This window comes from Oryctolagus cuniculus, chromosome 3 (genome assembly GCF_964237555.1).
Source record: "Oryctolagus cuniculus chromosome 3, mOryCun1.1, whole genome shotgun sequence".
In the NCBI taxonomy this organism is placed as follows: Eukaryota; Metazoa; Chordata; class Mammalia; order Lagomorpha; family Leporidae; genus Oryctolagus; species Oryctolagus cuniculus.
In genome coordinates, this window is record NC_091434.1 from 76725359 (window position 1) to 76739025 (window position 13667).

The following is a 13667-nucleotide window of genomic DNA, read 5'->3' on the forward strand; positions in this document are numbered from 1 at the left end:
AAAACAATTATTTACTTAAGCAATAATGTACTGTAGCTAGTTGTTTTTAAGAATTGATTAATAAATTTTTACTCTGACCTGGGGAAGTTTTCTTTCTCAAATATCTTTGCTGCATAACCTCCTCTGCACACATCCCTGTGTATCTTTGTGTGATATTTGCCGTTACTTATAGTTATTGGTAGAACCCTCCAAGAGGAGCCCACTGGTTATCAAACAAGGCCACTGGTGATATTGCTTGGCTAGGAAATCCACTTGGAACATTTCAGCTTAAAAGGGTGTGGGGAGCAATCCGGACTGGACTAAGTTACTGGAATTAAGACTTATTCTATGCATCTGCTCTCCCACAATATGGCGCTGGGAGAGAAGTAAACAGCTTCCGCACAGCTGCCTCCAGTTCAACCAATAAATTGTAGGACTTGCTCCTGATTGGAGAGCAGCGTACTCGGCGTGTGGGCAGCCGAGTTGGGATTGGCGGAGGAGGACTATAAAGGAGGAGAGAGACGGCATGCACCAGGAACATCTATGGGGAACATCTAAGGGGAACATCTGAGGGAACACCTGTGCAGCCCCCCGAGAAAGCCGGCCGGCGGTGTGCCGCTCCCCTGCGGAAGTGGGGAATGTGGCCAGGGGGAACTGCCCTTCCACGGAGGTGGAAGGGATAGTAGCCAACCCGGGAAGAACCAGCAGCAAACCCGGGGAGGGCCGAGCAGACAAAAGAACAGCGCAGGGTCCTGTGTCGTTCCTCCACGAAGAGGGGGAGCGACAAAAGGGCGTTGGGGAGTATGGGATCCTTGCAGCACAGCGGGTAAAGCCACCCTCTGCCATGAAGGCATCCAATATGGGTGCAACTTTGAGTTCCAGCAGCTTGACTTCTCATCCAGTTCCCTGCTAATGGCCTGAGAAAGCAGACAAAGATGGCCCAAGTACTTGGGACTCTGCCACCCATATAGGAGACCCAGAAAAAGCTCCTGGCTTTGGCCAGGCCCAGCCTTTGCCGTCCTGGAATCAGCAGATGGAAGATTTTTTTCTCTCTCTCTCTCTCACTCTTTCTCTCTCTCTGTAACTCTGACTTTCAAATAGTAAATAAATCTTTTTTAAAAAGAGGTGCGGGGGAGTTTAATGGTAATAACTCATTTTAGAATATTAGTGGAAATGAAGTATTTGTAAGCAGTAACTTAGACTTGTTATTGAATAGTGACATGTCAATTTTATATTACCTACCAGAATTTCCTGCCTTTAGATTAAGATATAACCTTTGATTATCTTCACTGTACTTTTGACTTTGGGTGATATTTAATTTTGTTATTGCTCCAAAACATCTAAATAAATACTGATATCAGGAAACATGTGAGTAGGTAAAAAAAAAAATTTAAGATTTTTTTCTTGTGAATAAGAGGTTACACAAATTAAGTCTTTAAGCTACTTAGGATTCAGGCCAAGCTAGGCCTCCACTGGTATTCTTTTCATTGATTAGACAATGTAGTAAGGAAATTAGATATATATTCCTAAGTTTGGTGAGAATGGATCATAACTGGGAAGAACAAACATATAATTGAATCTGTGGGATCTAGCTATCTAAATTCTACTTAGAACTGAATTACATATGTCTTTGAAGAGTACCTTGATCCATGCCTCCCCCTCTGCCCTGACACACAGCTGGTTTTGGCTGGCTCTCATGATTTTGGATTTCAAGGTTATCTATCTATTTTTTGACTGTTAGCTCTATGTTCCTTATTTACACATTGCATGTTCCCTATTGGATTACTAGTTCTTTGTGGAAGGGTCCATGTAAATGTGTTTTCTGTTTTCAGGACCAAAACATTTGCAACTGTTTTATAATTAAAGTATTAATATGTAATATTAAGATGTTAATGGTTCTATGTAGGGGCAGACGTTTGTAACAGCATCATATAAGCCACCACTTGAGACACCCACATCCCATATCAGAGTGCCTAAATTCAAGCCCTGGCTTTGCTTCCAATTCCAGCTTCCTGCTAATGTGTACCCTGGGAGACAGCAGGTGATGGCTCAAGTAATTGTATCCCTGCCACCCACAAGGAAATCAGAGTTTAGCTTTAGGCTGCTGTACATTTGGGGAGTGAGCTAGAGGATGGGGGCTCTGTCTCTTTCTGCCTCTCATACAAGTAAAATAAAGAAAACTTTAAAAAATGTAAAAGCTTTGTAAAAACTTGTATGTACATATATTGCCAGACATGCTTTCTTTTTCTTTCTTAAAAGAAGACTTTTCTTTTGTAATTAAAGATGGGTTTTCCTCATGGATTCAAAGTACCTTAGGAAATAAGACAACCACACATACACAAAACATTAAACTGAATCTGAGTTTGCTGCCTTGTGCAGTAGACAGGAAAGACTTGCCTAGGAACTGTGACTCAATCTGGATCTTAAAGGATAATGAATAACGTACTTGCCATATAATCCAGCAATCCCATTACTTGATGCACATCCAAGAGCAATGAAATCAGTCAGTCGAAGGAAATGTCCACTCCATTGTTTACTGTAGCAATTTTCACAGTAGCCAAGAAATGGAAGCAACTTAAGTGTCCATCCACTGGTAAATCAAGGAAATGTGGTACATACACACAGTGAAATAGTATTCAGCTATAAAAAGCATGAAATCTTGTCATTTGCAACAACATGAATGGAATGAGAGGTTGTAATGTTAAGTGTAATAAACCAACCACAGGAAGACATGTCCCATGTGATCTTACTCATTTTCACAATCTAAAAAAGATCTCACAGAAGGTCAGTTTGTAACAGTGGCTTCCAGGGGCTGAGCCTTACAGAGGGCAGGGAAGGTGATGAGGAAGGGTTATTCAGTGAATACTAAGTTACAGTTATTTAAGAGAAAGAAGTTCTGTACAGCAGAATAACTAGGTGAGGTATTCTATATTTTTTAGTACTGGAATAAAGGATTTCATGTGTTTTCACCATAAATGGTAAATGAAGAAATAGATGTGTTCACCCTGACAGACTACACAATGTCTACTTGTAGCAAATATCATGGAATCCCATAAATATATACAATTTTTATCAGTAAAAAATTTAAGAATTTGGAAAAGGATAATAGATGCTTCTTACAAAGGAAGAGAGGATGGGGAAGACATTCCAAATGGAGACAGGAAGAAGAACACAGAAATGGTTGTGGTGGACTTTGGGTCTTTTTATAAGAGAGCTGACAGATTTGGTAAATAGACTGAATGTGAGGATGTTTGTGAGAAACGGGATTTTGGACTCAAGCAACTGAAAGAAATGTGGTTTACTGAGATAGAAAAAAAATGGGAGAGGCTTTTGAAAAATGTGGTTTTCTTTCTTCTCTTTTCAAAAATGTATTTATTTGAAAGGCAGGGTTATAGAGGCAGGACTGGGGGGAGACAGATCCTCTATCTGCTGGTTCACTCCCCAGATGGCTGTAACAATTGGGGTGTTCTAAGCTGAAGCCAGAAGCTGAGAGCTTCATTTGGGTCTCCCATGCGGGTGCAGGGGCCCAAGTACTTGATCCATCCTCTGCTGCTTTCCTGGTCACATTAACAGGGAGCTGGATCAGACATGGAGCAGTTGGGACTCGAACCAGTGCCCATATTGGATGCCAGCATTGCAGGTGGTGGCCTAATCTGCTGCTATGTTACAATGCCAGCCCCTAGAGAGTACTGTAATATTGATTTTTCTTGCTATATAAAGAGAAAATTTTTTTCATTATATTTTAAAGTAGGTTTTGCTTACCTTTATGTAGACCGTTGACTTTGGCATATTAACTTTGTATGAAGCCACCTTATAGACTCCTCTTAGTTTCAAGAATTGGTTAATTGCTTTCTTTATTTCCCATCTCTCTTGACTTCTCTGTGAAAGTTTCCCAAACTGTTCAATTCTAAGAAGTACCATTATCTTTTACGGCTCTGTTTGCTTTCTTGTGCCTGAAATATTATTTCTTCTTCTTTCCCGTGTGTTTTTATTCCTAGCCCCAAACCAAGACAGTCTTTCCCACCTGAAAATATGTCTGGATCCCTGGATGTGTCGGGTTCTCTTCCTCCAAGCATCAGCTGTATTATCTGTATACCAAAATTATAGTCCACCAACTTTATGGTTATCTTGTGTGCCTATGAGTCGTTGGGGTCTATGAACTTTTTATTTGTAGCAAGTGACTCTTACTCATCTTCAAATCCCCAGTCTTTACCTCAATCTGCTACAATAACTGTTTCAGGATAAATATTTCTTCTATGAAGATACTTCTAAAAGTTCAATGAAAAATGAATAAAAGCACAAATTTATTTTGCTGCAAAAATTTAAAATCTTTGTATAGTTTCCTTCATCATATGCATTTCCCATGAATTTTTGAAGACTGCTTGTACATGAGTGGCCAGTTTCTACAGGATTAAAAATGAAGCTTTGGAATTAACATTTTTTCTTCATATGAATTTTCAACAAACTTTGTGTTATATTCATTGCAATAGTTTTAAAACTTTTGTTATGAAAAAAGTTATTTCTAAAGTACAGTATATCCCTAATTATACTAAAAATTAAAATCTTGTTATTTTAGTAAATTAATATACAATGTAGAAAACTTGCTTCTGTTTTTTCATGGTCACAAGTGCATCAGAATGCTTGGATTTGTGAGAATAAATTCTGAACATGAATATATAGATGTTACATCTTTAGTTCTTATTTTTATTTAGGAAATAGGGAAGGGAGGAATTAAAATTTATATTTTTTGGAGTGAAGTAGTGTTCATTCTTCTGAAAATAATTTTCTATAAAATATTTTCAGTAGTTTTTATTTATAGTCCTATGAATAAAAACATGTCATTATAGTTTTTTCACATTTTACCTTTTCAACTCATCATGTCATTGAATTTTTCCATGTACATTTTTTCAGAATGTCTGTTATTGTTGTTACAAATTAGGTAAGGGATTATCCTAGTAAGTGATACTGAAACTTATTTATTAGAATAATTATTTGGAGAGTTTTTTTATTGAAATAGACATGTGGTTCATCAAATAATAAACACAGTTTATACATTGCCAGGTGCAGTGGGAAATACAGCCATCTATGCATCCTTCTTTCTTGCAGGGAGTATAAATATGGGGAAAGAGATAAAGTTGATACTCAGGGGAAGAATAAGAAAACATTCCCATTTATGGAACTGGTTTGGAAAATTTGTGTGTGTGTGTTTGCGGGGAAGGGAAGGCAAGTTTAGTGTGAGAGGTTGGATTTAGCTAGACTCTGAAGGATAGGTGGGAATTATCTGAAACACACTAAACTAGAAATAGAATGAAAGAACCGGAAGTAAGAGCCATTATCAGAGTGAGAAATTAACCTCCATCCTGAGACATTAAAGACTTTTATAACTTATCTTATCCAAGAAAATGTGTCATTGATTGCTATACATTAGTGGATACATGGTAGCTAAACTTAATGCTAAAACTATATCATCTCTTTATAGTGTTTCTTTCTATTGCCAAAAACTGTAGGCAAAGTGCTCAAAACAAAATGAAGTGCTAATTGGTAAAAAAAAAAATTTCCCTAATTTCACCATTTCTAATAAACTAACAACTAACATTTTGGTTCATTTTCTTCCTGGATGTGAAAAATATTTCTATATATCTTTTGCATTTTTATGAAATTAGATTATATTAGGGGCCGGTGCTGTGGCGCAGTAGGTTAATCTTCCGCCTACAGTGCTGGCATCCCATATGGGAGCTGGTTCTAGTCCCAGCTGCTCCTCTTCCAGTCCAGCTCTCTGCTGTGGCCTGGGAAAGCAGTAGAAGATGGCCCAGGTGCTTGGGCCCTGAACCCACATGGGAGATCTGGAGGAGGCTCCTGGCTCCTGGCTTCGAATCAGCATAGCTCCGGCCATTGCAGCCATCTGGGGAGTGAACCAGCAGACGGAAGACCTTTCTCTCTGTCTCTCCCTCTCACTGTCTGTAACTCTACCTCTCAAATAAATAATAAATAAAATCTTTTTTAAAAAGAAATTAGATTATATTAGAAAATTACTTTAACATACGTATTTATTTTCTGCATTTTATTTCTGTTTTAGGAGAAAACCAAAAGCAAAGGCACCGCTTCCCCCAGCTGAGACCAGATGTGTTGATGTCTCTTCAGTGGATGATTCTGCAGAGGCTGCTTCTTTCATCATGGAACAGAAGGAAAACATGATAGATAAAGACATTGAACTCTCGGTGGTTCTTCCTGGGGATATTATCAAATCTACTACTGTTCATGGCAGGTATGCTGGAGTGACTGAAATGCTGGGACCTCCCTTTGTTCTTCCACCATTAAAAATCTGTGAGATACTTCTTGATATTTTTTCTTTGAGAAAATACTTCAGTCATCATTCAGTTCAGTGTCTACTTTTTAAAAACTGCTAAAACAGATGAAAACTTTTCTACCAGTGTTTCAATATTGATGTTGTGAATGCCACCAACCCAATTAAGTGACTCAAAATTTGAAACTATGTCATGTCCTGTTAGTTATTCCAAAAGTTTTTAAAATAAGCCTTTCCTAGGGAGGAATGCTCAGCATTATACTGATTTTTTTTATAACCTTACAAAGCCAGTGGCATTTTCCCTGCCATCCAAATTGTCTTTCCACTTTCAGCTGTTTCTTTGATTTTGGTTTTTGTAGAAGTTACCAATACTAAAATGTTATGTACTCTTATTTATCAAAACATATAACTCTGTAAAATTAATAGCATCTAAAAACGTCATTCAATAATTTAACTAATTTACTAAAATTGTGGATGAGCTAAATAGAATTATAAAATCAAACTATAACCCAGCAAAAAGTAAAGATGCCATATGGGAGACAGAGTTTTAAGTACCTGTATAAATGTTGGAAAAATGGCACAAAGCCAAGTGTAACTTTCCATTTCATTCTGAAGTGGAAAGTTACAAGAGCTGTGCACTTGACGTTGTTCTACCGTCCACCTTCAGCTGCCCATTTGTGATACAAAAGTACTGTTGAGAAATAGTAAGTTGTTAAGCTGTTTTGACCTGAATATAGAGAGGGAGTGTGTGTGTGTGTGTGTGTGTGTGTGTGTATTCAAGTGTATACATGGAAAATAAAAGCAGTATTTTGGGTGTTGCTTTCTTACAATCTGGTTTTGTCTAGAAAACTCATTTAAGATAACCTTAATTTCTTTTTTTAAAAGATTTGTTTATTTGAGAGGCAGACTTATAGACAGAGAGACAGAGAGAGGTCTTCCATCTGCTGGTCCACTCCCCAAATGGCTGCAAGAGCTGGAGATGGGTTTATCGAAAGCTAAGAGCCAGAAGCTTCCTTCAGGTCTGCCATGTGGGCAAGCACTTGGGCCATCCTCCACCGCCCCCCTAGGCCATCAGCAGGGAGCTTGATCAGAAGTGGAATGTCTAGGATTCAAACCAGCCCCATATGGTGCTGCAAGCAGATGTTCAACCCACTACACCACAACTCTGGCCCTGATAACCTTAATTTCAAAATTTATTTTCAAAAGCCTTAGTAACTTCACAAATTATTGAACATAGGTAAAGATAAAATTATTCAGCTTTGGAGAATGTTACATAATGTATGTTAAATCTGATTAAATTTGATTAGGTTACGTTTTGCCATTTGTATTGAATGTGGTTTTAGAGATCACACACTGAACCCCATTGATGAGACTGAGAAACCTGGGCTGTCCAGGTTGGGCTCCTACCTGCATTAGCATTTTGCCTATTCTGGGTGAGGAAGACATCCTCAAATTTGGAGACAATGTATGTCGTCTCATTTCTTGAAATGATATTGTTCTGGATGAAAGCAATTTCTCTTGTTTTCCCTGAAATCAAAGTGAGACACAAAGAGAGAGATTTTTACTGGTTCTTTGCTGATGCCTGGGAGTAACACTAGTTTTATCACTAGTACTTTGTCATTTCTTCTTATATGTGCTGTTCATCTCTTTAAATTGCTATCTTTTCTGCTTGCTGTCAATCACTCTCTGGCCTTTTTAGATTTTGCTTTAAATCACAATGACTTCAGCATCAGAATCATGGTTTTATTCTCTTTTCTGTCACCCATCATAAATAGTTGAGATGTTTCCACAGCTAACCTAACTTTTCTTCCGTTTCATTAACTTTGGAAACCTACGTCCATTGCTACCAACTTCTGTCTACCAGTGACAGGTGGGACCTTGTCACTTTAAAAGCTGTTTTAGGATCCCTTCTGTGAGCACAACCCTTTCAATGACTAGTTTTTCCACTTTCTCGTCCTTAGTTGTATGTGTTCTTCATGCTCCTTATTAAGTCTATTTATTACTGCTCTTTAGGTGGCAGCATTTTCTTCATATCTAACTGATGGATTCTGTACCGGTCGTTTCCAATGCATTTGGAACCTAGGTTTTTTTTTACCTCCTTGAGCTTCCAGCGTACTTGCCTCCCATGGCCCTAAACCTCACTAATTTCCCATCAATCAACTTTTCAGTTCTGAGCTGCCAACTATTGTTGAATTACTGCAGTTTTCTTATCTATGAAAATGAATTATAGCTGAATTGTTAGGATTAAATAAGACATAATATACTGGTGGGATTAAATGAAATACTATCATGGCCTGGCACATATTGGCTTCCTCCATTTCCTACTGGGAGCTGCTTTTCTTAACCCCTGGCTCTCTCCATTAGCCCTATACCCCAAGATGAGCCTGACTCAAGCACCTTTGTTTATGGCACTACCTTTGATGTAAGATTCGAGACAGCAACTCAGTACCAATAAGCAATTCCAAACAACCAAGCCTGGAGATTGAGGCACTTTAATCTTCTCTGAAATTATGTAGGCCTTCCATCATTGCTTTCTTTAATCTACCTGAAGCTCCTCCTCATGACTCCCTGTTTTTCTATGATGCTCTTTTTTCCCCTCCTCTGTGCCTTGAAAGGTATTTCCTCTCCCTGGTAGAACCCATCGCCCTGTTCTTCAGGTCACTTTTAAAGCTCAGTGACACTTGTGTATAAAGGCTCCACGATCGCCTTCATGGACTGTTGCCTTGTCTCTTCTAATACTTTGTACCATGGTTATTACCCATTTTACTATGCTATAATTTAGATGTATGTCTTACCTTCTCAAATGTTGTAGGAGCTGTATGGGCATCCTTATTTTTTTTATTACAGTTTCTTGCAATGTAGTAATAAATCCACTAAAATTAATATTGTCTCCCTAAATCCCTAAATGTAGAAGTAAATGGTGTGCTTTGAAGAGGTATTTGGAATGGTCATAGTGTTTTCCAGTGATCTTTAAAGTAAAGATATTTTCTCAAGGTAGAGAACAATATAGAGATACCTAGAAAGGGAATACTTCAACTTCTTATTGCTTTTTAAATTTTATTCAGTGCTGAAGAATTTTCCTAAGAGTAGAATTTGATACTAGTATTTTTAGTAGGGGTTTGGCTTAGAGAATTTATTTGTAATATAGTCAGACTAGTATTTTAAACATTTTATTTGAGAGGCAAAGAGAAAGAAGCAGAGAGATTGAGATAGAGACAGAGATCTCCCATCTGCTGGTTCACTCACAAAATGCCCATAGTAGCTGTGGCTGGGCCAAGCCTAAATCACAAGCCAGCAACTCAATCTGGATCTCTTATGTGGGTGATAGGGGCTCAACCCTTTCAGCCATCGCCTGCTATCTCCCAGGGTATGCATTAGCAGGAAGCTGGAATTGATAGCCAAGGTAGCACTGAACCCTGGCTCACTGCTAAGGAATCAGGACTTCTGAAGCTTATCTTAACTGGTAAGCCAAGTGCCTTCCTCTGATTTTTTTATGTTAAGTGTTTATGATGTAAAATGATTATGTGAAGCTGACTGTATTAGGAGTATGATTCTGGGCTATTTTAGGGATGTGATTTTAGGATGTCTTGGGACTGTGGCTAGGGTTATCTTGAGTGTGTGGCTATTGCTGGCCCATTGTTTCCCCCTGAAAGTTTAACAACACCAAAAGAAACATTCAAATAGAAAAAAAAGTTCTGTTTCTGAAATATATTGCCTAATGTGAAGACTCAATAATAAACATAAAATGTTGTAGATGGTGTTGTTACTATAAAAGGAAGAGAAAAAATTATAATAGAATAATCAAAGAATTTGTTGGAGGACTAGGAAAGGTAAATTTCTGAATTTGTCTAAGTCTTGTATATTGTTTTTTGATAACAATACATATTATGCATTTACTGTGAAGAGAATATGAACAGATTGACATATATATTTAGGCATATATATTTAGAAAGCCTAAGTGTTTTAACATTTTAGAAATATTTTCTCCCCCAGAATGCCTTCTTAGGGAGTATCCCCTGCCTTCTCACCTCTCTCCTGCAAAGGGATGCTCAGAATGTGCCATTTGTGGAAATGTGAGCACACAGCATTATCCTCAGAATAATGTGCTTGTTTGTACATTGATTTTCAAAGAGCTTCATTCAGGTTAGGGAGCACAATAAAGTTGGAGATGGTAATAACCTTTATGCTCAGGGGGAAGCCAACAACTTCTCGTCCTGAATTAGGTTGGTAGCTTTCTGCTGGCTCAACAGTTTTTGGTATCAGCTGCCTCTTTAATGACTAAAAGCCTGTCTGTCTTGCTTCTGTGATGCTTTGTGTACATTGAAGGTAGATGCACTGCTAATCTGAAAACTTGAACATTTCTGTGTGTCCTGATGTCAGGGATGATTGGCTTGAGGAAAGGGAGAATTAAAGTGTTTTGTTTATACATAGCATGTAGCACAGGGGTATGTGTGTACAATTGCATGTATACAGACATGGATATGTTTGGCTGTGTGTACACCCTGTGTGTAGCAAAATGCCATTTTTACTAGGTAAGATATCTTTTTGCCTTGCTATCTGCAAGCATTTAAAACATTCTGATACCAACATGCAAACATCAAAAGTGCTGGTGCTTACCAGAACTTGGAAAATTCAATTTTATTGAAAATGAGTATATAGCTTAAACTGTCAGAGACCGCATAGAATTTAAGGGACTGTGTGAGTACATTTGTGTGTCATTGTAAATCCTTGTCTTACAGAGCAGTGTCTGCTCAGTGTGTAATTACTAGTCACTGTGTGTGATTTTCCTTCTCCTTTTTTCTTCTCCAAGATCTGCTTTGAAGCAAGATATTCAGTTGGGGAAATGTGCTAAAAGATTGACATTGAACCTCTGTGTTAGGCTACAGGGAGAGCATTATATGGCTATAGCATGCTTTCTCTCCTCCAAGAGGGAGGATTGAATATATGCTGTTCATAACAGAGGAGGGTATTTCTCTTCACAGCCCTACTCTAAATGGGAATTTGCTTTTGAGCAAACCCAAGAATGCTGTGAAGGCAAACCCAGAACTAGAAGCTAGAAATCCCTACTAGGAGTGAGCGGTTTTCTCCATAACTTGCCGTGTCATCTCGAGCACATTACCTTACCTCTCTGGACTTTCCTGTAAAGTGACCCAGAGATATATTGCACGTGGTCTGATGTTCCTGCCCCACAGCGCCAGCTTCTACAGAGCTGACATAACTTCCATGGTTTGTACTAGCACAGGATGGGGCCGCCACAGAACTCAGGTATATTTTACATGGAGTACAGCGCCACCTATTGGGGAAATGGCTGAAAAATGACAAAACTGGATCAATGTGGGTAGTTTTTGTTAAAACAGTAATGCCACAATTTCAAAAGTTCACATGACACTTCGACTTATTGAAAGGTCTTGAATGATGACAAATGTTCAACCCACGTATTGAATAGTCTTGTTTTTTAAATAAACATTGCTAAAAATCCATAACATAGTACAAGAATGCTCAAATTTTGAGATTTTTATTCAGTGGTAGCTGGTTGAAACAAAAGTTAGAATCTTAACTCCTCAACTCTAGGGATTTAAAAGGTCCAGGGAAAATGGAGTTAAATGGTTAAGTTTGTTTTGGTGCAGAAATTTGAAATTCTTGCATTTTTTTTTACAATACGCATTTTCCATATACTAAGCATAAGAGTACTGCTTGAGGTTTTAGTTGGTGGAACTGGACTGGAAAGTCCTCTGATCAGGGCTGTTGTTCTGCCCTCTCATCCCGACAGCCCGAGCTGGAGAGCAAGACTTCCTTGGTTTGCTGAGGGCTCTCCTGGTTGGGACAGCGGTGATGGGTATTCACAGATGTCCTCTGAAACTTGTTCCTGGGAGTACTGCCCTTTCCCCCACCTTTTCCTGGCATCTTTAACTTACAATAATGGCTCTGTCTATTGTGGTTGTAAGTTTTTACTGTTACAGTGCATTAAGTGAAATTTGAGAAAATTACAAAATATAGATAAGCCAAAACATTTAAAACACAATGTCATTATTAGGTAGGCAATGGTAGCTGTTGACATTGTGATTATCTAAACTTTTATTCATGTACACATGAATGTTCTCAAATAATCATGACATTATATTGCGCATGACATCCTGTAAGCTGATTTTTTTTTCAGTTAATGATTTCCAACTTTCATGTCTGTGAAATGGTGTCCTCTCTCCATTTTCAGATTACCCCAGTTGCAGTGAGATATACTTGTATGAGTATTTGTAGTATTTTTATTTTTAGAAGAGGGAAGTGTGCTTAATAAGTATGTTCTTAAATCATAGGTTTTCTGGAAGGTAATCATTCATGATTAGCTCTGAATACAACATCCAAGATAAATGACCGGGCAGTGTTCAATTACTTTTAATTTTTTTAAAGATTTTTTTATTTATTTGAAAAGCAAAGGTTGGGGAGAGAGAGAAAGGGAGAGAGAGAGGTTGGGGGATATTTCATCTGCTGGTTCATTCCCCAAATGGCCACAATGGCCAGGGTTGGTCCAGGAGCCTCTTCCAGTTCTCCCACATGGATGCAGGGGCCCAATCACTTGGGCCATCCTCTGCTTCTTTCCCAGGTGCATTAGGAGGGAGCTGGATTGGAAGTAGAGCAGCCAGGACACAAACCTGCTCCCATATAGGATGCCAGCATCACAGGCAGTGGCTTAACTCTCTGTGCTACAATGCCAGCACTGGCAGTGACTTTCAAGAATAAAATTGTAACTTTTAGTAATATCTGTTTTTCGTATTTGATATGAGAACTTCTTGTAATTCCAATAATGATCTGATCTGTTACTCTCTTCAAATCTTAATGCTGGGTGTTACTTTCTTTGGAATGTTTCTTGGTGACTGGTTCAATAAACATCCTCAATTTGAGATTATGTTTGTTTATGTACGTGATGTGCTTAATTTCTTAGGTATACGCATGGTTAGAGAGCATTGCTTCATTCCTGAACTCGCTACTGAACTAGGTAGGTTAGCACAAAATGGACAGACATCTGTAACAATAGGGCATGCTCTGAAACTTTCCAGATTATTACTGGAAGCCAAATTGGATTGTTGAAGTGCATATATAAGGAATAGAAACAATTTACCTTAACAATTTGATCCCCCGTTTTGAAGATTTATTGAAAATGTTTAAAACACCTTGTTAGATACTGTTAGTTTAAAAGAATTATAATAAGGAAGAACTTTGATTTTTAGATTCCCTCCCCTATTAGATGCTTGAATTCCATCTACTCTAATTTTCTTAGGACATTCTATGTGAGCACCTTTGTCTGAAAGTCTTTACTAATAGGGCCCTTTTGCACTCTCAGGTGTCGGATTAGATGATAAATTTCATAACCACTTTATTGGCAAGTGAC

At 38.2% G+C, this 13667-nt stretch overlaps 1 protein-coding gene across 18 annotated transcripts in view; it reads left to right on the forward strand.

Annotated features, from left to right (window-relative positions):
* Positions 1-13667, forward strand: part of COBLL1 (cordon-bleu WH2 repeat protein like 1) — a 193958-nt gene that overhangs the window by 111293 nt on the left and 68998 nt on the right. For all 18 annotated transcript variants that reach the window (XM_051848576.2, XM_070070742.1, XM_070070743.1 and 15 more), the window contains one exon: positions 6056-6244. In XM_051848576.2, coding sequence (XP_051704536.2) covers positions 6056-6244 — 189 coding nt within the window. The remainder of the gene's footprint in view (positions 1-6055; positions 6245-13667) is intronic.